This window comes from Podarcis gaigeae, assembly GCF_964106915.1.
Source record: "Podarcis gaigeae genome assembly, chromosome: 10".
Taxonomy (NCBI): domain Eukaryota; kingdom Metazoa; phylum Chordata; class Lepidosauria; order Squamata; family Lacertidae; genus Podarcis; species Podarcis gaigeae.
Window position 1 is genome coordinate 16,595,040 of NC_139686.1, and position 24,918 is coordinate 16,619,957.

At 43.1% G+C, this 24,918-nt stretch overlaps 2 protein-coding genes across 25 annotated transcripts in view; both read right to left on the reverse strand.

The window, feature by feature from the left end:
• The window catches only part of LOC310826186 (tigger transposable element-derived protein 1-like), a 1,677,490-nt gene that overhangs the window by 127,528 nt on the left and 1,525,044 nt on the right, over positions 1 to 24,918 (reverse strand). The gene's annotated exons all lie outside the window — the stretch shown is intronic.
• Positions 1 to 24,918, reverse strand: part of CALD1 (caldesmon 1) — a 181,645-nt gene that overhangs the window by 48,852 nt on the left and 107,875 nt on the right. For 2 of the 24 annotated variants that reach the window (XM_083700185.1, XM_083700184.1), the window contains exon 1: positions 5,217 to 5,514. The exons of 20 other annotated variants lie outside the window; for them this stretch is intronic. In XM_083700185.1, coding sequence (XP_083556311.1) covers positions 5,217 to 5,263 — 47 coding nt within the window. In that variant the 5' untranslated portion in view covers positions 5,264 to 5,514. Of the gene's footprint in view, positions 1 to 5,216; positions 5,522 to 24,918 lie in introns of those variants that run through there. 2 more of the 24 variants (XM_083700175.1, XM_083700191.1) reach the window with 2 other exon arrangements.

Below are 24,918 nucleotides of genomic sequence, written 5' to 3' on the forward strand. Positions count from 1 at the left end.
TTGCCCTTATTAGGACAATCTTGGTTATCAACCTCTGGGCCCTAAAGTTTACTTTGCGAAAATACGCTGCACATCAGCAATAAAAAAGCAAAATAAAATAAAGCATGCATCGGAAATTAAAAGGAACAGGGAAGAAATAAAAGCCTGGGAGTTCACTTGGGTTTGTGCAACTGCATCAGAATTTGTGACCAATTAAAAAAGAGAGAGAGATTTTATTTTTTAAAAAAGAGAGTAATCTTATCTTGTTGATAATTTTAGCAAGGACTCAGATCTGCATCCTGTAACCTGTAAAATACAGAGTGCCTCTCAGCACATACCAAGTGTATTTGCCTGATTACCAAGGAAGCAAACTCTTAGTTGGTGCTGAGGCAAGTTTGAACTAAACTGTATTCATTACACATAGCTTGAAGTCAGCTTGCTTATACGCTGACTGGGCGTTGCTTTAAACCAATTCAACACTAAGCCAGGATTCTTTGAAAGCCAAAGTAAACGCAAGCAAAGTATCCAGAAGGATCAATATTCAATTATGATAGAAATCGCCCCTTACCAGTTCAGGGTGGGCGGTGGTTGTGACCTGTCGTGTGGCAGCCATTTGCTTCCTCCCCAGCCACTGCAGAGCATCACAGGTTCCCGCCAGACCTGATTTGATCCAATCCACAGCGGTCTGGGGGGCGGGGCTTGGGGAGTGGACCCGAGTGTGGCAGTCTTCATTCAGGTCCGCTCCCAGCCTATATAATGGGGCTGGCGCTGCTCTCGGCAGTACATTCGGCCGGGAGCATCACCCACCCGCTGCTCGTTATTGCCTTTGTGTTGGTGTCCTGAACCTTTCCTTCCAGGATGTTTTGTGGGCTTTGCTATAGTTTGTAAGGGTTGCTGTATTTGGAGCTGGGAAGGAATTTTCCCGGCTCTGCAGGTTTTGCCTTCCTTGATGCATTGTAAAACCCTTGTGCGTATGTATTTGCCAAATTTCTATCCCTCCATTCCTTCCAAAGAAGGTAGAACTCTCATGAGTGAAGTGATTACTACTGTGAAAGAAATGTTGATGAAAAGACACTTGAAAGCCATTTAAAAGCCAATTATATATATTTTAAATAAACCACAGCTTTAAATAAACCACACCTTCACTTTTACTTTTTGGGATGTCTTACTGCTGAATACACAAGAAGCTCCAATGAGAACGTAGGCAAAGTCTAAGTCTACGAAACTCCATCCTTTTGAGAGCCAATTGGATTGGGGGGGAAACATCCAAAAATGGCACGGAAAAAGTTAGGTAGTAGGTGAGGGAAAACAACACATTTAAAATGAGAAAATATTTTTCACAGTGGTGGAAAACTAGGAACGCACAAACACACGAATGCAAAGCGCGTACACACACAACCAAATACTTCTGTATGGAAATATTATTTTTTCAATCGGGAGAGAGATAAACCTCTAGAGAGACCAGTGGAAACCGGCACATACACAAATATATCTACTTGAATGGAAATAGTTTTCATTCATTGTACTGAGAGCCCTCTGGCTACAAAGACAGTGGTGACAAACTAGCTTGTTTGTAGAGATATAGCTATCAGTAAACTCATTTGGGAAGAATGGCGAGTATTTAACAAATACTACTGCTAATAATACGCTGTAGTGAGAGTTAATGCAAATGATGGTTAAGAGGCTGCGTTTTAGGGCTCAGAAGTCCCCCGTTCAACACTCATTTCTAAGAACTTTGAAACAGCGCTGCTGGATCAGACCAAAGCCCCATCGACTCCATCATTCTGCCTTCACCGCAACCAACCAGAAGCTGTGAGGACAGGAAGCCTGTGAACAGGGCCTGAGCACAACAGCAACCCTTCCCTTCTGCAGTTCTCAGCAACCCTTAATCAGAAGCATGGTGCCTCCAACAGCGGTGGCAGAACATGGAGATCAAGGGTAGCAGCCTTATCCTCCTGGGAACCATTCAATTGTTTTTCAAAGCCATCCAAGTCAAGGGCCATCCCTGCCTCCTGTGGCAGTGAGTTCCACAGTTTACCTGGGTGCTTTCTGCCCTCCAACCTTCTGCTTCATTCGATGGCCATGAGTTCTAGCCTAATGAGAGAGGGAGGAAAGAGGTTCTCTATCCACTTCCCATCCATACTTTTTTGTACACTTCTGCCATGTCGCCTCTAACTTGTCTTTTCTTGAAGGACATAAGAAGATCCCCGCAGGATCCCCGAATTTTGACTTTGTCCCCAATCTTCTTTCCCACACCAGCCATCCAGACGTCTGTGGGAGTCCCACAAACAGGGCATGGGGGGGGGGGAACCCTGCCCTGCTGCTATTCCCCAGTAAGGGCTATGCAGTGTATTGCTGCCTCTGCTCAGTAGGCAACATTACATTTCTTATTCCCTTCCTCAAAGGAACTCAGGCTGCTGCACCAGGTCCTGTTCCCACCCCCCTCCGTTTTGTCCTCACAACAACCCTGAGAGGTAGGTCAGGTCTGAGAGATAGTGAACGGCGCAAGGACACTCTGTGAGCTTCCTGCATTATCCACCTGGTTCTCCCCAGTCTGAGCAAAACTAACTACTACAGCACATTCAAGAAGCCATTGTGCTTATCCTCAGGCCTCCATCTCTAATTACAGTGGGACCTCTGGTTAAGAACTTAATTCATTCTGGAGGTCCGTTCTTAACCTGAAACTGTTCTTAACCTGAGGTAACACTTTAGCTAATGGGGCCTCCCACTGCTGCTGCTGCTGCACAATTTCTGTTCTCATCCTGAAGCAAAGTTCTTAACCTGAGGTATTATTTCTGGGTTAGTGGAGTCTGTAACCTGAAGCGTCTGTAACCTGAGGTACCACTGTATAGGGACAATAATAATGACCCACCGTGCAGAACTGTTGTGAAAACGCAATGTAAGTGAGGTGCTAAAAGCACTCATAAAATCACCAGATGAATGCTGTATATTATCCTATATTTTAATATCAAATGCATGTAGAGGGTCAATTATTAGGCAGCCTAGATGGCACCATCCATGCACATCCATGCACAGCAGGCTGGGGAGAGAACCGCAAGGTCTGCAGTAGTACAAAACCCCTAAGGGGTGGGGGCCAAGACCTTCATTGAAGTCTGAGTATGCCCAGTGACTAGAGCATGCTGACTGACAGCTGGGTGGAAAGCGGAAAACCACCTTGAGTGAGAAATGGAATGGAACATCCCGAACGTAGGTATGGTAGAGCACTCTACCCTGCAACTTTATTTTGTATTTTTATTTTCTGCAAGTCCCGTTACATACTAAAAAGAGATCTTAAAGAACCCATTCCTGGGGCCATTTTGAGGCTCGGTTCTCACACAGAAAGGCCAAATCTGCCATATATGCATTTTTGCATTTAATATCAGGTTATCCTTTTATAGATTGCAGTACCAAGTTGACCTATTGCATACATAATCTTTGCTTGACACAGCAGCTGCAGCTGACTTCAGCTCTGTTAAAACAAAAGAAAAAACAAAACCCAGCAGTTTGATATGAATCTAAGTATCCAGAATCGAGGAATTTGGTTGGATTCACTCAATCTGTCAGGGATTTGGAGCCACTGAGTCTGCTAGGTCCTGCTGCAAATCTGACTTGCTTGAGTAAGTTTTTTATTACCTGTGATTCACAAAAGGTTGAGTAACTTGTGAAGCTCGTTGGTGCAATGTTGTGGGACATGTAAGTATCAAAGGAATGTTTAATATTTACTTCGTTTTCTGTCTGCTGCTGAGTCCAGTTTCCGTGTGATAACAAAGTCACTGTCTAGATACCTGTCTGAGCCTTTATCCCTTTAACAGGAGAGAGACACTGGGAGCTTTGAGTCAGGCAGCCTGGTGACCCTCAATCATGATATGAGCATGTGTCACCTTCTGACAAAGCTGAGTGATGAATGAGTGGGAAGGGTTGAGCTGATCGCTGGAGATATGATGGAAGAATCACAGAATTATGTGGAAACGCCAAATTGAGCTGACTTCAGCAAGACAAAATTGAGTCCCTGTGGTTAACTGTCTACGTGGTGCATCGCCGTTTCCCACTCATCTCATTCAGCTGGAAGAAATAACTACCACTATGCATCAATTTATCCAGATTCAGTGTATGTAATCTTGTCAAGTCTCCTTTTGCAGGGAAATCGTATAATTACCTCTGCAGATTTTCACATTATGAACCATGCCATAAAATCCACCGTGAATTAAAAAACTAAGAAATGGGGCTTTTAGTGTTATCGGCCCAGTCCTCTGGAACACCCTGCCACTAGAGATTCCGTGGGCACTTTTCTGTGCCAACTTTTAAAGGCCTGCTGAAAATTCTTCTATTCCACCAGGCCTGTGGGTGCAATTAAGAGTACTGTACATCTCCCGCAATGGCCTAATGTTGTTTGTTTTTAGTTCCTTTTTGCTTTAAACTTGCTTTTAACTTGTGATTTTATTGTCTGGTTTTATGCAAACCGCCATAAACCGCTGTGATATATTTTTATGATACATCGGTATACAAATATTGTTATAAATAATAAATAAATAACCATTGTAACTAAAACTGATACATTTGGATCCTTTGAGGTTTTGGTTATTTATGAATGTTTAAGGGATACAATGTTCACCTCTCTGCAGTCATGTGGGTCATATTGTTGTCATCATGAAAACAGGCTTTCTAAACTACCCCCAGTTTTGATTTGATTGCTAGAGTCTGCTGTACCCTGATTAATACCCCCATATAACATTTCTGCAAATTTCTAAAATCCAAAGAACACTTTGCCAATAGCAGCAATTAAAACATGCAGTGCAATGATACAACTCCTCTCTCAATATCATACTACCAGATACCACATCACATTCTATGCCCCTTGAGTTAATCAGTGTCTAGTATTTACCAGGAGATTAAGCAGCCTCCAAATTTCACATAGACGAAAGCAACTTCTATAACAACTAAGCAGCCAATTTTCATTTGAAATTTGATTGCTAGATCTTTTCTGAATGCATACAGAGTTGTGGCCATTTTTACAAGAAAGCAAAATTTGACTACAGCAAAAGAGGGTGGAGGGGGGCAGGGACGGAATAAGACAATTGAAAGCATTGACTCACAGCTCTCCCCACATGTAGCAACCTATTCTGCTTCTTCGAACCATCAGAGCCAATTTTTCTCCAACTTTAGGAAGAAAACCCCACAGACCGAAAAGTTAGAAACTCCCCCCCACACACACACAGCATCAAAAATCAGGAACTCACATGGAAAGACCTGATAGGTTTCTCCTGTAACAGGCTCCGCTGATCATCCCTGGAATGCAGGGATTAGAGAATGGTGCTTTGCCGGCTGACAGCCTTGGAGGGAGCAGCTGAAGGAATGAGCAGGGTGTGGAAGGAGGGAGCAAAAATATTCCTCTTGCCTTCAGGCAGCCAGAGAAGATATTGGCTGCTTTCGCTCCCTCCCCTGTCAGCAAACTGCTCTGGAACGACCCTTTGGTGTATTATATGTTGTGCCCTCTGTTCTACTGATTCTCTAGCCCGAATCCTCCAACCACTTAGTCCCCTCTGCACTGTGATCACATGATCCCAAGCTGCCCCCACCCCCAGCACTACCTTTACTGCATTCTCTCTAATAGAGCCCCATTTGCAAAGCTCAGGCCTTTGCAAACACTGGAAAGGATCCTACAGGTTTCTCCCAGCTGCTCCGCTGTGATGTCACCGGTAAGCAGATACCGGTCTGCTGCATAGAGGTTTCTTTAGTTTGGGTTTGCCTGCAGCGAGCACTCAGCTGCTGGGACGTGAAACACAATGCAAAGGTGTTTGTTTACTTGCAAATGTCCTGTTTGCAGCAGGAGCCGCATTCCAGGTAAGCCAGCATGTGTGTTAACAGCAGGGCTTCAGGTCAAAAGCCTGTCTGAACAGCAAACACGCAGAAGCACAAGGCCTGTGGCATCTTAAAAACAATTTTTTTCTTGTGAAAAGAGCTTTTGTGGGACACAGAATACTTCACCAGATGTGTAAGATACTTTTTTCAGTTATGCATGGTTATAGATTGAATTAGGGATAAGCAAATCTGTCAATTTCAGTTTCTCCTTTTCCAGTCTCAAGTTCATTTTTCCACATTTCTGTAGCAGTTTGCAGGGGGGTTTTCTTCTTCTTTTTTATAATCATGGAAATTCACCAGTAAATGTCTGCTAATATTTTGCATGCAATTTTGCCTAATTTTATGTTGCACCAAGGCAATAGTTATGTCAAGGCAAGCATTTTGTTTTGCCAAACACAGCAATGCTCCCTTCTCCACCCTCTGGGTTCTCCCAACCCCTCATAGAGCTGATTTGGGGGGCAAGGGAGCCTGTGAGAGGTGGACAGAGGAGGGGGGAAGCCCTGTTGCACAAACTTAAGTCCTTGCACTGGGCTTCCATGGACGGGACCTATTAGTTTGGTGGTTCCCAATTGGTGGTCCAGGGATGCAGGTGGCGCTGTGGGTTAAACCACAGAGCTTAGGACTTTCCAATCAGAAGGTCGGCGGTTCGAATCCCTGTGACAGGGTGAGCTCCCGTTGCTCGGTCCCTGCTCCTGCCAACCTAGCAGTTCGAAAGCAAGTCAAAGTGCAAGTAGATAAATAGGTACCGCTCCAGTGGGAAGGTAAACGGTGTTTCCATGCGCTGCTCTGGTTCGCCAGAAGTGGCTTAGTCATGCTGGCCACATGACCCGGAAGCTGTACGCCAGCTCCCTCAGCCAATAAAGCGAGATGAGCGCTGCGACCCCAGAGTCGGCCACGACTGGACCTAATGGTCAGGGGTCCCTTTACCTTTGAATTGGTCGTCCACAGACCCCAAGGAGTCTGTAACCCACACAGGGGGCCTGTGGCACAATTCACACAACAAAAACTACCATAGACATACCAAATTTTCAAAAGCAGGTTTGTGGCTTGGCTTTTGAAATATAAGGGGTGTTCAGGATTTGGCTAATTGGGAACCACTGCATTTCAGTTGAATCCCACCCAGTTTTAGAGAACATTCCCCAGCTTACTTGAAGATGCTGAGGGCTGAAATTGGCACCTTCTGCACGCAGAGAATATTCTCTACTCCTGCTATGCCCCTTCAGTAAGTGTCAGGAATACTTTTCTAGCTCTGATTTTGATCTGAACTGCAGAAGAATTTAGAATAAACGGCCTCGGTCCAGTATACCTGAAGGAGCGTCTCCACCCCCATCGTTCTGCCTGGACACTGAAATCCAACGCCAATGACCTTCTGCCGGTTCCCTCGCTGCGAGAAGCCAAGTTACAGGGAACCAGGCAGAGGGCCTTCTCAGTTGTGGCGCCTGCCCTGTGGAACGCCCTCTCATCAGATGTCAAAGACTATCTGATGTTTAGAAGACATCTGAAGGCAGCCCTGTTTAGGGAGGTTTTTAATGACTGATGTTTTAATGCATTTTTTATCTTTGTTGGAAGCTGCCCAGAGTGGCTGTGGTAACCCTGCCCGAAGGGCGGGGTATAAATAATAAATTATTATTATTAGAATTTGAAAGCTCATCATTCATGTGAGACTGATTTTACAAGCCCAAAGGTTCACATCTGAGCACCTCTTTGTTGGCATGTCCAGTTCGACCCTCTATGGAAATGAGGATTTTCCAGGAGCTAAGTTACAACGTAAATATAGTTTTGCCCCAAGGGAACTTGACATAGTTCTTTACGGTGAGATGCAGAACTTACATACGTACATCATTTCATTTGTCTGCTGCCTTGCCGTAGTTCAAAACATGCTCAAGGCAGCTTACAACATGAAACAAAAATCACATAATTACAAACATAACAAAAGTAGTCATAAACAATGAAATATCAAAGAGTACGCAATCAAATTGAATAATTTCTACATAGATAATAATAAGATCTAAAATATATTTTTTTAAAAACAGCAACAACTGCCCAGCAACAAAATCCACTAAATACCCCAGCCCCAGAAACTGTTAATCAACTTCAGTTTTTGTAGCTGGAGTCAGTCCAGGCCCCACCCTCCCAGGTCTGGGGGAAATGACCTGCAAGGGTGAAGAGCAGGTCTTCCAGGAATGGCAGCCAATATGGTCTCTTGAACTCAGAGTCTTGTCCTGTTTGAGGGAATGGCCCCTATTGCCTTTCTAAGGAAGCTATCAGGTTGGGTATGTTCCACCAGTGTCATTAAGAGTCGGCACACTCAGCAAATGGTCTGCAATAGTAGTTATGCAACATAATGTCAGGCCACAGTACGAAATACAGCAGAGACTGTGCCTTGATTTCATACACATGCAAGCTATGTTTCCTCTTTTAAAACGAAATGGGAACTCTGTCTGCATGTATTAGCAGGCAGCATGAATGTGCACCCAACAAATGTTTGGCAGCATCAAAGGTGGCAGAACCAATCACCCCTAAAAGGGGAGGGCGGGCCTAGATTTAATCTCCTGGCTTTACCTTCAGCAGTGAGGGGCAGCTGATAGCATCAAGCATCTGTTTCACACTGTATATGAAGCCTTGCTCCAGAGATGGGAACTGTGCCAATAACCCTGGTATTACATGGAGGAATTCACCTTTTTTTGCATGTGCAACTCAAAGGGGGATCTGAGCACCAGCCGCTCTTTCTGCATCAGGACAAGATTTTCACACTGAATATTGCTAAATGGCTTTAATTTATTTTTAAAACCTGAAAGTTGGCTGATGTAAAAGGGAAACTTTTGCTTTCATTGGCATTTATTTGTACATCTGTAGCACCATTTCTCCTTCAATAATTTCTCCAAATGAACTCTGGTACATGTGTTTAACGACATTTCACGTCTGAATTCGAACTCAGTCCCCACATGCTTTCACAGGGTCTGTTGGAGAGGAAAAGATGCAAAGTGCCAGGAATCTCAAATAACGTAGCTTACTAGATAAACGTGTTGTTTTTAAAGAAAAAGTTGTTATTTTCACCTCCTGGTAAACATGGTATTTATCCTCCGTTGAACTTTACACTGAAGATGGAAGGGGGAAATAGATACAAATACAACTGCCTTATTTCAGAGATGCCAGCTTCTCCAACAAACACACAAACTCCAGCCATGTACCACTTCTCAGAAAACAGCCTTATCTGCCAAAGGCTCCACAAAGCTATTGGCGCTGTGCAGGAAAAAGAAATGTGTTTGTTGTTAAAAATCCAGCATAATGACATTAACATCTGCTCATTGTTTAAATAATAATATTAACTCTTCACTACCTGGGAAAGTCAAGATTGTCACAACTTTTTGTTGCTGTTGCAGAATACACAGCAACTCTGCCTTTATAACATACATTGCTAACCCAGCCTTCTGTATTGAGTCCCATTCAAATGCTTTCTTTTTTAAGAGAGCTTTCTTTATCCCTTTAATTCTGGGTATTGCAAGGAGCGGCAGATTCTTATCTGGCTAATTAAACAGGCAAGGGAAAGCACCTGCATATTCAAAGCAATTGGAAGCAATTTGAGGTTCAGTGGCAATTACAATCCCATTTCAATCCCATTTAATTTGTGAGCTAAACTGCATGCTATATGGGAGATCTCTGAATAGAACACCAGAGTTTTCTTTTTTTAAGGAAATATTGCTATGGAGAGCTGATCAGCGAAACAGCAAAAACAAACAAACAACCTTGTTGTTTTTTGTGGAGGGAGGGAAATAGAACTACAGTGGTACCTTGGGTTAATTCGTTCTGGAGGTCTGTTCTTAAGCTGAAACTGTTCTTAACCTGAAGCACCGCTTTAGCTAATGGGGCCTCCTGCTGCCGCTGCACCGCCGGAGCACGATTTCTGTTCTCATCCTGAAGCAAGGTTCTTAACCTGAAGCACTATTTCTGAGTTAGCGGAGTCTGTAACCTGAAGCGTATGTAACCTGAAGTGTATGTAACCCGAGGTACCTCTGTACATACTACTGACCAGCCTTGCCTGGTATAGAAGCAGAATAGTAAGGTTGGAAGGGACCCCTAGAGCAATCTAGTCCAACCCCCCTGCAAGGCATAGAAGGTAGAGGCACAGACAACAGAGAATTCTTGGCAGGTAAATAAGCAGATTGATAGAAGCAGGGGCAGATCTCTCCATTCCTCATATGTCATTTAGTTACCATGCTGGCTCTGAGGAAGGGAAACCCTTCCACAGACAGCACAGAAACACAGAAGACTGGCTTTCTCCCTCCTCAACAAGACTGATCAGTCGAGGGCAATGTTTTCACTAGAGGTTAGTAGCCTGTATGTCTATGCTAGATTGGGGGGGGGGTCCTGGAAAGGATGACTACATAAGTATCTCCATCAACCACCCTGGTCTCTTGGGGTATCTAAAGGAGGTCTGCTCCATGTCCTTTCAGTGTATAAAGGGAAATCTGCCAAACGTATGGGACAGGGCTTTTTTAGTGCTGGCCCCAATTCCATTAAAAGATTGCCCTGTGGAAGCCCATAACAAGGAAGTAGGCTTCCTTGTTCCCTGCCTTCCACCAGCAGATCAAAAATTGATGCATCTCCTTTAGTGGAGAGATATCAGTGCAGCTTGGCCACTGTTTTAAAACATAAAGTTGAAGCCATCAAGCAAAAGAAATCACAGCCCATGAGCTTTGATTACTGCCTTGGAACAGATTACCAGGTTTTTACTTATGGTTGCTGCTTTTATTGGTTCACATTCTCCATTTTAAGATTGTTGCTGAATAGTGTTAACTCTCTGTATGTGGTTTCGGGTGGTTTTATTGGGAAAGTGACTTATAAATGTTGAATGCAACTAAAATCTGAAGGGCAAAGTGGAATTTAATCCGAAGTACAGGCTTTCGCTCAGTTACTGGTACACAATGTTTAGGACATTAACGGTTGTTAAACACCTGAAGAAATAGCTAGATAGGTTTCACGTGAACAGTCTATGTACCTGTTATTATAATTTTTTTTAAAAACTCTCCCTTCTTCCAAAACATAATAGCCTCATAGAACATAATGGAGCCCTGTTCTATCAGAACAGCATTCCACTAGAGAGTTCAGAAAATGGAGTTTTCCATAATTTTTTGCCTTCTGGCAGCTCTCCTTTATAAGAAAGAGTAGCAAGATATCATATTGGCTCCCTTTCTCACTGCAAACTGAAACTTGATTAGAAAACCACATTTCCTAGGACCAACTTCCATGTCGGCAGTCCACAAAGTGATGCAAAATCCAGCAACAAAGGAACATAATATTTTATAAATCTGTGATAGAAAGGGAGGCTATTTCCATCCAAGTCTTTCCTTGAGTTGTTTTTACTGCTGTACCGTTGGTGGTGGGGTACATTATACAAAGCCTAGAACAATGATCTCCTTGTCATGTCTGGAGGCCAGTTAATTTAGAAGGCTTCCAACAATGTACTATAGAGCCACACTCCTTTACCAGAGCTATATCAATACAGCATAGAGATACTGGTTTTAAAATCATTAAGTGGAAGCTGCCGGGTGAAATCAAAGCTTATTACAATGAGCGGCAGCCTGAAGCATCCCTCAAGAAATACTGTAACTTACACATCCAGATCCCATGTGGTGGAAAGGATAGGGAACCGGTGGCCCTCCAGATGTTGTGGAACTAATAATAATAATTTATTATTTATACCCCCCCACCCATCTGGCTGGGCTTCCCCAGCCACTCTGGGCGGCTTTCAAGACAATATTAAAATACAGTAATGCATCAAACGTTAAAACCTTCCCTAAACAGGGCTGCCTTCAAATGTCTTCTAAAAGTCTGGTAGTTGTTGTTGTCTTTGACATCTGGTGGAAGGGCGTTCCACAGGGCGGGTGCCACTACCGAGAAGGCCCTCTGCCTGGTTTCCCTGTAACGTGGCTTCATTATTTCATTATTCCTGGCCATGCTAGTTATGGCTGATGGAAGCCGAGTTTGTTATGGACGCTATTAGAAAACCCAGGCACCACGTAGCTCTGGGAGGGGAATAGGGATTGCCTAACAACTCTCAGCACCGTTAACAAAACACAGCCTCCCATAATTCTTTGGGGAAGCCATCACTGTTTTAAGTGGCATCACAACACGATAAATGTATGGTTCAGCAGGACCCAGCTGCTTGGCTTCTCAGTCTATGACACCAGGAAACAGCAGGAAGAGGGACAGGAAGAGCTGCCTGCATAACGCTGGTTCCATATGGATACCACGTCATTTCTGCTCCTGTATTAGGTTTGAGCACGGTTTTATTCCCAGGATCTTTTCTAATCTTTGACAGCTTCTCAGGGCTACAGTGATATAACAATGCTTCTTTGATGCAGCCTGGATAGCTCAGTTGGTTGCATGGTGCTGATGATGTCCAGTGTTGCAGGATCAATCCCTGTATGGGGCAGCTGCATATTCCTGCATGGCAGGGGGTTGGAATAGATTATCCTCAGGGCCCCTTTCCAGCCTTATGATTCTATGATTTCCTTAAGTATTCAAAATAAGCAAATGAATACAGTAGTATCTTCAGGATGGGGCCAGAATCTGCCTTGAAATACAGTCATACCTCGGGTTACAGATGCCTCAGGTTGTGTGTTTTCGGGTTGCGCACTGCACTGAACCCAGAAGTACCAGAATGGGTTAATTCTGGGTTCTGGCGCATGCGCAGAAGCGCTAAATCATGCTTTGCACATGCACAGACACGCCAAATCATGACCCGCACTGCAGGTTGCGAATGTGCCTCCCGCACAGATCACATTTGCAACCCGAGCGTCCACTGTATATTTTTTCCAGGGAGCTTCCAGACTGCCACAGTTTGCACAAATCTCTCCCATGTTTGGGTGCAGGTATATTTTTATTATTCTTTCAACTGATTAGTCACTTGTTACCTTAAAGGTCTCCAGGTGGCTTACGTAAACTTTGTTTATTTATTACTACATTTCTATCGTACCTTTCCTCCAGGGAGCTCAAGGTGGGATACATAGTTCTCCACCCTCTCCATTTTACCCTCACAACAACCCTGTGGGGTAGGTTAGGTTGAGGGATGAGGGATAGTGGCTGGCCCAAGGTCACCCAGTGAACTTGATGGCTGAGCTGGGATTTGAACTGCAGCCTCAAGGTCCTGGGCCCAACACTCTTCACCACCACTGCATACCGACTCTCAACACAAATACATTTCCCTTTGTGCAGTAAGAATGTACCTTCTTATCCCACAAAGGAAGTGGATACACTGCAATAAAAAAGCAATATCTAAGCAGAGCCCTTGCACAATAAACCCACTCAAGAAGAAGAAAAAGACTTTATGCAATAAGAAAAGTGAAAGAAAACTCCGGCCGAGAGTGCACAGTACTTTAGAGAGAAGTAATATGACCTCCATGCAATTTTTGTGAAAGCAAATCAGGGCAATTGGTGCTTCGATATAGACTTCACCTGGAAGCAGACAGTGTTAGGTCATACTGGCAAGCTTTTATTTTTATTTTTTTACAAGTGGCATCTATGTGACAAAGCTCCCTGCCAACAGACCTGTGTACTGTTTTGTTTTTATTTTTTTAAAAAAAGCTTTCTCTCTTTGGTTATTTTTAGCTTCTGTGGCATTTTGAATCTTCTGGCAGCTGGATTTTTTTTAAAGTGCCTTTGCTGCTGCGGTCTATTATGGGAACAATCCAGTCCAAATTAAGCACTTTTAAAGTTCAAATGCTTCTCACTGAGAGAAATGTAAAATAACTTTTAACTCTGTCAGCGAAATTAATGGGACTTAAAAAGTGTTTGACTTGGCTGGATCATGTCTATGTCATGCTTCGCTTTAGTGTTATTTTGATAGGAATTTTATCTTCAGTTTGCATTTTACACTATAACTCACACTAAATGCACTTTATGAAAAAAGCAGTTTGCCATATTCATATGCAAACAAATAATAAACAAAACGGCAGTCATGAAGCAATCACCCTTGGCTAGTTGCACCCTCAGACTGGAAGCAGACACTGCAGCAGATACATGGTGGTCTTGAAGACAACAGCCCCGACTCTCTGACTCTCCTCCCTCTAATGCCTTGTGTTTCAAAATGTGCAATATGACACTCCACTGCACTGCATGCATGTGCAAACATCACGACACATACATCAAAGTCTAGCATGGTATAGTGACTAGAGCAGCTTTCTCCAACCTATTGCTCTCCACAGGTTATTGGACTACAACTCCCATTACCTCGACCAATGGACATGCTGGCTGGGGCTCATGCAAGTTACAGTTCAAAGGAGGGAGGGAGAATGGACAAGGGCGTCAGGTTCAAATCCCTGTTTAGCAATATCTTGGGCCAGCTGCTCTCTCTGAGCCTAGCTTACTTAACAGGGTTGATAAAATGGGTTGGGGAAGAGAATTCTGTACACTAGGTTGAGGATGGGGAGAAAATTCAATTCAGCTCACATTCAAAGGCAAATTTACTGGATTCATCTTTTCTTACACAACACACAAATCAAAACACTGCCATCCTTCAAAATTCACCCTTCTACAAATTTTGCAATATTGTCCTCCAGCAAAGTAATGCATAAAAAATAGGTATACAGTAGTACCTTGGTTTTCGAACATAATCCATTCCGGAAGATCGTTTGAATTCTGAAACGTTCTAAAACCGAAAACTCAAAATCGAAGCCTCAAAATGGAAACCTCAATATGGAAGCCGCATGGCATGTTCAACTTCTGAGGCTTGTTCAAAAACCGAAGCATTTACTTCCGGGTTTATGACGTTTGAAAACCGAAACGTTCATCAACAGAGATGTTAAAAAACGGAGGTATCACTGTACTAAAGTGTGCAGATAAATGCATATGATAGTGAAAGTAACATCCAAAATGCATTATATCCTGGGAAAATGTTTTGCATAAATGTTCATATTAGGAAAGATTACATACAAAAATGTGTATGTTAGGAGAATTTGCACTAAAATGCTGATAAATGACCTTTAAAAATATAGTAATAATAAATTGCAAATGGACGTGGAAATGAGGAGAGCCAAATATTAAGATTAGGAAAATGAGAATTAAAGAGAAACTGAAACCAGCAGTTCCAGCCATCTCCATAGCCTGGCGCATCATCACTCCAGTGAAAGTAAAATAGGGGCAGGTTGACATATTTGCCCAACCTTGCACTGCACTGACTTTCTTGGGAGGGATAAAAATGAAATTGATAAATTTTGCATTGCTTGATGTTACCAAGGAGAGAAGAATGAGACACAGGACTGCTGTTCTTAGCAACAGCCTTCGTGCATCTGCCCTAACGTCTAGTTCCAGCCTCATTAACCAGGTCAGGATCAACTCTGCCAACCTAAGTACATATGAAACAGATCTGCACAGAGAGCTCCAGCACAAATACCACAGTCTGTTTGGGTGGATACATTTGTCTGTTTTTCTTAAGATGTTCCCACACACCAAAAATATACCAATTTTACACAGAAGGGAAAGGATTCTGGTGTCTGAGTTTTATCAGAGAAACAGAAATGTCCTTTGTTTCTGACAACATGTTGCTTCTATAAAGACATTTTGATAGCATGATTGTTATTAAATGATAAAAAATGAGCAGATCTAAAAATAATAGGAGCATTTCACCATGTGAAACCAAAGCCCACTCTTCATGGAGTGGAATGAATTGCCAAGTCAGTTTTGCACCCTTTGCAAAACTCCTAAGTTTTGCTGATTCTGCTACTTGAATATAGGTAGTCAGTGCTTTTTTTCTAAAAAAAAATGTTTAGGGGTACTCTCATTTTCCTAGTCATATTGAAATACTGCTCCTCAATGAGGCCAAACTTTGATTCACAAAATGTTTAGGGGTATGCATACCCCTGCGTCCCCCCCAGAAAAAAGCACTATACTGTACGTAGTCACTTTGCCTTCACATGTAGAACAAAAACCCTCCTTCTTAAAATATCCTTAACATAGCAGCTGGAGACCTTGGGTTTGGAGATGAATGGTAAAATTAAAGTGCTTGGAAATAAACTGTGTTGTTGTTTAAATTTGTATACATCCCTTCATCCACAGACCTCACAACTTGAAATTCCAGATGAACAACACAAAATACATAATAAAAGCAGGGACAATTCAAACCAATACCCTCCACCTCTATCTCCTCCCACAAACACATTTAAAAAGGTATAGGATGTTAACCAGCCCTCTCTCTTGCCTTGGTACACAAGGGTGAAACAGACTAGATGCCATAGGAAAAGTCAGACAAAGAAAGAGAGGTTAGCTACTCTCTACCTGCCACAATATTATGACTAGAATGCATGCAAAATTTTCTGTGGTGCATATGGGATTGCATAGCAGATGCAAGGAGAGTCCCTCAGCTGCCTGTTCAAGTTGAAAAATGTTCCTTAAGCAGAGACAGTTTGGAATCTACTGTACAGTACTAGGCAGTGGAATGATCATTGCAGAACCTTCTAGAACCACCAGTCCTGCCCATTCAATACCCAGCCACTATTTTTTCAATGGAATGTCAGCAAGCACTTAAGGCTTCAGTCTCAACACCACTTCTCTGGGAGTAAGCCCCACTGAATTCAATGGGACTTACTTCTGAGTAGACATGTTTGGGATTGCAACCTAACACATTAAACAGGCCTCTGTGAGATGATCATTAACTTCATTTAGTTGGGCAAAAGTTGTACACTGTTCAGATGGGTGCCGGGTTTAAAGCTGCTAGATATGATCTTACATACCATCTTTTTTAAATATCTAGTTATTATCCTCAGGTTTTTTTTGGGAGGGCCACTATTTGACTAGCTGCTCATGATTAAAATTTAGCCGGATGCTCCCAGGAACCTTAGTGGAACAAAACCATATCAGTTTATTTAATAACTTTCAAAGTGAAACTAAAGTCTTGTTCAAATCATGTCTCCTCTGATTTAATTAAATACCACCACACATACTGTAAGGCTCTGGGAATCATTAACAGAGTTAATTGAAGACAGGAGATGATGCTTTCCTTTCCTTTTGAAAGCCAGTAGAAAATATAAAAATAGTTTCTATTCAGAGCTTCCTCAAGGCTTTTTTTATAGACATACAGCAGCTCCAACCCTTGTTGAAGCCTCGATAAATATAAAAGAGGGTTGACTGTCAGCATCAAGAGGTGCTATGCATGAGAAAGCTTGGGTGTGCAATCAGGTTTGGTGCATTCACACACCTCAGGTTTGCAATCAATTGTCTATAATCTAACAAGTTTGCCTATGCCTAAAAGATCTACTCCACTTATTTAAAGAGGGGTCAGCAGCTGGAGATCCCAGCAGAAAATATGGCTCTTTGAGATATTCCAGCTTGCCTCACCTTTCAATTGCCCACCCCGAGGCAAGAGCAGTGAGTGGAAGGCCTGATAGTTGTGATAACAGTGGCAATTGGTGAATCCATCAATTTTAGTTATTCTCAGTTTCTAATTTCTCCAGTCTTTTTGAAGTTCACTTCCCCACATTTCCACATCAATTGTCCTCGTGAAAATTCACTGGCATTTCAGTGCGAATTTCTCCAAATACATACACTTTTGTATGCAATTTCGCCTAACATACATATTTTTTGCAAAGCAATTCTGCCCCATACAATTCATTTTAATGTTGTTTTCGCTTATCTGTGGATTTGCATGTATGGTTTTGCAATAGCATACACATTTTTGTACACATTACTTGGGTAGAGAGCTGCAGGACAAAAATCGGAGAAGTTTTCAAGGGACACTGTGTTTTGGTTATTGCAGGGCTTTTTTTCAGCTGGAACTCAGTTCCGGCACCTCTCAGGTAGGTACCATTGCCATTATAAGAGGACAAAGGAGCTATTCGTGGTGAGTTCTGGCACCTCTTTTTCTAGAAAAAATAGCACTGGGTTATTGTGTTTTGAAAGATTCAAATTGGGCAAGTTGACCTTGAACTTTCAACTACAGTGGTACCTCGGGTTACAGACGCTTCAGGTTACAGACTCAGGTTTAGCTTCAGGTTACAGGCTTCAGGTTTAGCTTCAGGTTACAGACTCCGCTAACCCAGAAATAGTACCTTGGGTTAAGAACTTTGCTTTAGGATGAGAACAGACATTGTGCGGCAGCAGCGGGAGGCCCCATTAGCTAAAGTGGTACCTCAGGTTAAGAACAGTTTCAGGTTAAGAACAGACCTCCAGAACGAATTAAGTTCTTAACCTGAGGTACAACTGTATATCAAATTTCTCCCCTTGATTACAGGACTTGCTCACAGTTCACTGCTGACCAGATCTGCTCAAAGTGGCTTCTGCCATGATCCTAGTTGTTTCAATGGATGACACAGCTGACACAAGCAAGAGTTCAGATCGCACCTTTGCAGATTTGTGCATCATGCTTCTGTCTCAGAAGAACATTCAAATCACAGCTGCACTTGAAGGCATTTATTAGCAAATGGATTTCGGAACCAGACCAGCAATTATGCAACAAAAACTGAGCAGGCAATTCTCTCAGCCGTGCAGAATGGAAACTAGCTCTGCAAGACACTTCCATGCGACTAGAGGCATTCAGGAATGCTACTTGCCATAGGAGGCGTGCGCAAGGACATATGGTGCACATGTGTTGAAAAGGAAAGATGAGATTATACCATAATCTTTCTGAATGTATCCTCCACTAAAATGAATGTGGCCTTGGTCTAAGTACAGATTCTTCTAATGGGAGCCCCCCCCCCCCCAAGGAAGTGAAAGCTTAACACAGATCCTTTAAGGACTGACAAAACGTTTGAGTTCAACGTCCCAATTGTGTTCCCTGCAATGTGTATGCAGCAGAAGTCTTTTCCCCCCTACTCCACATAAAGTTCTTGAAAAACAGGAAGAGGAAATCAATGCTTCCTTGGAAGCTAATTCCCACTTGCACAATTTCAAGGCTGTCTTATGCCCTCCTACCAATATCTGCAGGCTTCTGCCATGAGAGCTAAAGGTAACTGCAACAGTCATTATATATACAGACTTCAAGGCAGCGCAATTCAAAGTGTTGGTGTTGATCTTAAACAACCTGCACTCTGTATATCCAAAGGAGCTTCTCCACCCCCATTGTTCTGCCCGGACACTGAGGTCCAGCTCTGAAGGCCTTCTGGTGGTTCCCTCACTGCGAGAAGTGAGGTTACAGGGAACAAGGCAGAGGTCCTTCTCAGTAGTCACGCCCACCCTGTGGAATGCCCTTCCATCAGATGTCAACTTATCTCTCCGAATTTGGGTTCTTGCTTTTTACTTCAGTGTGAAAGCACATTCCAACAGGATGGTGCTGCAGCAAATGTTTAGCTCCGTCAGCAGTTCACACAAAGTTGTCAGAAGGAAAAAGAAGAAGAATAGTTTCTGTGGCTGTATAAAATAGGTACTGTTATTCCAAGGGGCACATTCCTTCATCTGATGATCTATGCCCTTATAGAGCATTCATTCTGTACTCATTTATTAAATTCATTCATATACCACTCTTAATTTCAAAATCCTGGGGCAGTTCACAAATCACACTTCCAAGTACATAACAGAGCATAAAAAAACCATAGTTATCTCAAAGCAGCAGCAAGTAAACCGTCTCATAGTCTTCAACTGGTGAGTCGTGAGGTGGGCTGCAACTTGAGAACTACCATCATGGTAATATATGATTAAAGATTAAGAAATAGGTCCCCAAAGCTACGTTTCGGTCCTGGGTCTGGAAAGGTTATGGCTATGGCCATAGGCCATTTTGCAAATCAAATTGTCCTGAGCCAACTTACCTGACTCATAGTGAGACACTGCAAGAGATCTTGTTCACATTCCAATAAACTCCAGAAATTGTTCTAAATTCCCACAGGGTTGCAAAGAGCCAAAATTAGCAAGTCTGGATTGCAAGGCGCACAGACACACATTCAAGTCTGCCTCTCATGCAGGTCAGCTATTATCTTTAATCTTGCAGGGAGAGGCTGAAAGTGGGGGGGGGGGGGAGCCAACAACATAGAATGGAAAACAGAGAAGAGTTTCCTACTCTAAACAATGTTTGTGGTTTAAAATACTTTTGCTTGATATCTACCCTGGGACTAAACACATATTATTCCTATGTATTGGGTAGCAATGTCAAATATTTTTACAGCAACAATAGCTGCTGTATGAAGCTTTAATAACTCTTTTCTAAAATGGAAATTAAAGGCTCTCACACACTTCCACTTCTCCCATGCCTAGAAGCCATGGGTCTGAGCAGATTTCTGCTTGAACCACTCCCTCCCCAGGGAAAACCCGCTCTTTAGCTCTAAATCAGAACAAACGACAATCTGCCAGAAACCCTCTTGCCATTTGCTCCGACTGGCGGCTTTCCCCAGGGGGGAGCACTAGAATTCTAGTCCAAGTTCTGGCGAGATGTGGAACCCTACTCCATTCCTAAAGGAAGCATTTTCTGACATGGAGATGAAGAGATGAGAAAGCTTTGCCTATTTACTTTCTGTCTGTCAAGGTACTAAGAAAGATGCAAGGTTCAAGGGGGGGAAATGCCTAATAGGGCAGGGTAATATCTGGTTTTCAACATCACAATATATCACCAGCTAAACATCACGATATACCGATATATTGTGATGTCTGAAATAAGGATGGAGCTATGTAGTGGTGCTGACTAATTTCATGGTTTTCCCTGCATCTTGAATTTTGCCGGCACCCACTCTTGTGATTCGCTGCCCTATGCAGGAGGCTGGAGAGAGCTGAGCCAGCAGAGGCTGCAGGAATCAAGAGAAACATTGGCTGGCTTCACGGTTGTTCCCACATTGTGATTTTTGCATAGCACACCCAACACCCTGATTCGCAATATATTGCCATGTCAAAAATTATGAAACCGATATCATGAGATGGACTTCAAACCAGTTTTGGACGATATATCAATATATCGCCCAGCCCTAATGTGTATCCTTCTCCAAGCATTACAATCCTAAAATAACTATTACATTTTTTTTTTATACCAATCCCTTTACTCATGACACACATCCTCCCAATATTTTCTCCCTCAAAACAACCTGTGAGATAAATTAGATTGCCCAGCATCACTTAAGCATTCGGACTCAGCAGAGATTTGAATCCAGGTCGCCCAGATCTGAAGTCCAATGAAGTTCAGCCACTAGACCTGTGGTTCCCAATGTGGGGCACACACCCCATAGGGGGGCAATTTGATTTTTAAGGAGGGCAATTCAAGAATGAGTTAGACCAATTTAATGGCCTTTTTTAGGCTTCCTCCATGTGAATAGGAGTTGGCTTTTTGAATAATAAGAATTATATGTCACTGGGGGGGGGGAGGCAACCAGGATTTTAGAGCTGCTTAGAGTGGGACATGGCCAAAAAAAAGGTTGGGAACCACTGCACTAGACAATTTCCTGGTGTAAGAGAGAGTCCCATGTTACAACATGTACCCTTTGAACCTATTTCCAGCACCTGAGTGCTATTCATTCTTCAGTCCCTCCAGTGATGGGACTCATATCACTAGGATAAATAAATAGCTAGTTTTCCATGGGTGTCATTAAGACTTCCTTCCCATTTCTCTAGAGGGAGAAGTGAGTTAATACAGCAGAGTTAGCTGGCTTAAATCTAACTGGTGGTTTAATATATTCCACATGAAGCAAAGGAGGCTGCAAGAGACCACACCAGTAGTTTAACACTCTGACACCCATATTTCAGTCACAGTATATGGATTTATTAGGTAAGGGATATGCAGAGGGCCGTGGCTGGTTAAGGCACTGACATTCTGTTCTCCCCTTGGTGGCTCAACAGGCTTTCGTACATCTGATATTCATTCTTTTATTGGGCTCTTTGGATGAGAGTAATAGTTCTTCCTTCCAATCGTTCTGCCACCAAGACACCATCCAACCGACTGGTAACCTCCACATGTCACTCTGATAACTAGCCAAAGAAAGAAAAACTAGCCAGGCATCTTATATTGCACTTCGGCTTGTAGCTCATCACAGCTCAACAGCCATGGCTGAATAAACCTCCTAGTTTTTCTACCTTCCTCCAGGGACTGACACCCCTTCCACAAACACACACAAACAGGGTGGGAAATTGCCAAGCATCTGGCACTCAACAATGAATGGTTGAGGAGCTACCTCCAGCTTGGTGCATTATCTGGACCTGATTCTTCCTTTTGCTAATGAAAATGTTACATTTTCTTTGTTTGCAGACACAAAACACTGTAAACAAACAAGTTTGCTCACGCTTTGTGCCATTTCCTGCTGTACATTCTTCAGATTCTCCTTCCCTTTTTATCTTCTTTTTATGTACGTGCCCTGGAGGCTTCAAGGAAAGTCAGGGTCCCCTCCTGTGAATGCAGCGCTGCCCTTGAATCCAGGAAATCTCAGATCAAGTGTCTATCGCCCTCCCCCTGTACCCCATCGTGAACTCTGTGGGGTTGCCTTGAGCGAGAAGCTGAATGGGCCTTAGTAGTTCCCCAGTATACAGAGCAGAAAGAACAGGGCCCTATTAAAAGAGTTGTAATATTCAGACATTAAGACTGCACTGTACACATTTATTTGAGACAGAGTCTCATTGAGTTCATCTGGGCTAAAGTATAGCCCAAAGTATAGATGCAATATAAAGCGAGCAGGTTTATAATGGGAGAGAGTTTCTTTGACTGATATGTTCACTTTCCATTCCTTGATGTTTTCTAGGCTTCATCCATGTGACCACCAGAAAGCCTGCATGTTTCTCTGTTTGCATTGGCTGCCAGGAAATTAATAACCAGATTTTCAACTCAACTCTGAATGTCTTTCTTCTTTGATATGGATTGCAGCTAAACAAATAAAAATGTGAATACAACAACCACTACAGAAAATGGAGGCAGCACCACTGCTGTCATCTGCTTTGGTTCAGTCAGCATCATGACCCACCAGATGAAGACCAAGGGCTTCTGAGATACTGTGGATTTAAGAAACATGCCGTTCCAAATGTTCTAGGGAGGTCCTCCTGAAATGTCCACCCTGATTCACACAAGCTGCACATGCCTTGAAAATGTGGAATCAGGCATGATCACGTTTTGTTTTATTTGTGGATTTTGTGAACATGCAGAACCTCCTTAGAGCAAGGAAAAACACAAGGGCATTTGATCATTGTTGGTCTTCTACCTGAGAGGTGAAAGTGCAAATCTCAGCTACAAAAACCTGCTGGGTGACCTTCTGCAATTCACTACCCCCAGGCGTCAATATCCTATCATTAAAATTTGGTGACCTGGGTCACTGGGCTGAGGATGAACAAAGTAAGAAAATGGGAATGGCTATAAATCTTAAATAAATAAATTGAGCTTAATTTCTGCGGATATGATATAACTTCTTTCATCTTCTGCATCTCTGATTTGCCTTTGATGGTGTTCAGTTTAAGTTGAGAAGCACTACTTGCACTGCATGCCTCAGGTTTTCCGTGGGCATCTAGTTGGCCACCGTTAGAACAGGATGGTGGACAAGATGGGACACCGGCCTGATTCAGCAGGGCTGTTCTGATTGGCTTACAGTATGTTCTAGCACAGGCTTCCTCAAACTCGGCCCTCCAGATGTTTTGAGACTACAATTCCCATCATCCCTGACCATTGGTCCTGCTAGCTAGGGATCATGGGAGTTGTGGGCCAAAAACATCTGCAGGGCCGAGTTTGAGGAAGCCTGTTCTAGCATCTGGGAACATCTGCCCCAAATACAGCCCGTCCAAAGGCAAACGGACTTTGTATGTCTGCGTACGTACATGAGAAAGAGAAGACACGCTTGTGTTCTATCTAAATAAGCACCTCATTTATTTCTGGAAAAGAAATCTGAGGTTGGGTGGAGCCAAATTTTCCCAGAATATATTTTTCAGTGGGGGCGAGGGATTCAGAAAAGGAAGTCCACTTTGCAGAATTTCCCCCATAGATGCGCCACCACTTCTCCTCCCACATTGTCCTGGAACAACAATAGGTCCAAGGAACAGCGGAAGATGCAAAGTGTCCCCCAACACCACACACAGACAAACAAACTGTAGAGAAATTTCCCTTCATCCCTCCAATATCCCTGCCCACAATTTCTCTATCCAAAACCACTCAACCAATCTGCACCAATATGTCATATAGCCATAGATGACAAAGCTCAACTGACCCCAGTCTATGGGACTGGTAAGGCAGAAGGCAGGGAGGTCAACAATAGAGGGAGCCAGAACCAATGATGGGCAGAGCCAGCTAATTCTAGTTTTGCCCCCTAAAGGTCTTGAGGGCACACAGGACTTCCTGCATGGTTGTTTGGTTCCTAGCTGTTGCTTCTCTTCAACATCATGTTAAGAAGTGAACAGCATCTAGTATAAAATCCCAGTTGTTTATTTGCTTTTTAAAAAAACAGCATGAAAACCCAAATTCAAATACATATTTTAAATATGGATTTTGAATGATGTTTCTTATGAAATACACATTTCTAAATGCATCTTAACCTAAAGTATGCAAAATAGCCTGGGAGATTTTGATCGGATAAGTTCAATCAGAATTTGCAAAGAACTAATTCCCCAAGCACCCTCTCCCATCACCCCACATGTAAAAACAGATGGATATCGTGCGTTTTGGCAGCCCCCACATTCTGGCACCTTAACCCAGAGGCATCACAAACTGCCCCATATCTTTCTGCTTATTTCACCCTATTTCTCTGCCCTAAGGCAATCCTTTGTTCGAAGGCGTGACGCCTGCAATCAGACCCAGCTCAGCGCTGCAGCGAGAAATGCACTGTTATCTGTGTTGCTGACCTTCAATGGAATACCAGGTTTGCGAGCCTTGCCATAAATGGAATCTGCAGGCAACCAGTATTTAGAAAAGGGCAACACCCATCTGTTTTACAGCTACATGCTGCTGCCTTATTAAGACATTGAAGTGACAGTTCAGAGGGAGAATCTTTGGAATGTTCTCACTAACAGAGACCAGAAGAAGCGGTTGGGTCACATGGGCTGCAAATGAACTATTCACAGACAAAGTGTGCAGCCCTGCCCATTAATTTGCTAGCATAGATTATGCCTGGGGGTGGGGAACTGGAGGGACCTGACATCTTGAAACAGACATTTTAGTGGCTTCTACAAATATGGACCTGAGCAGAGTTGCCACCCAGGCAGATTTTT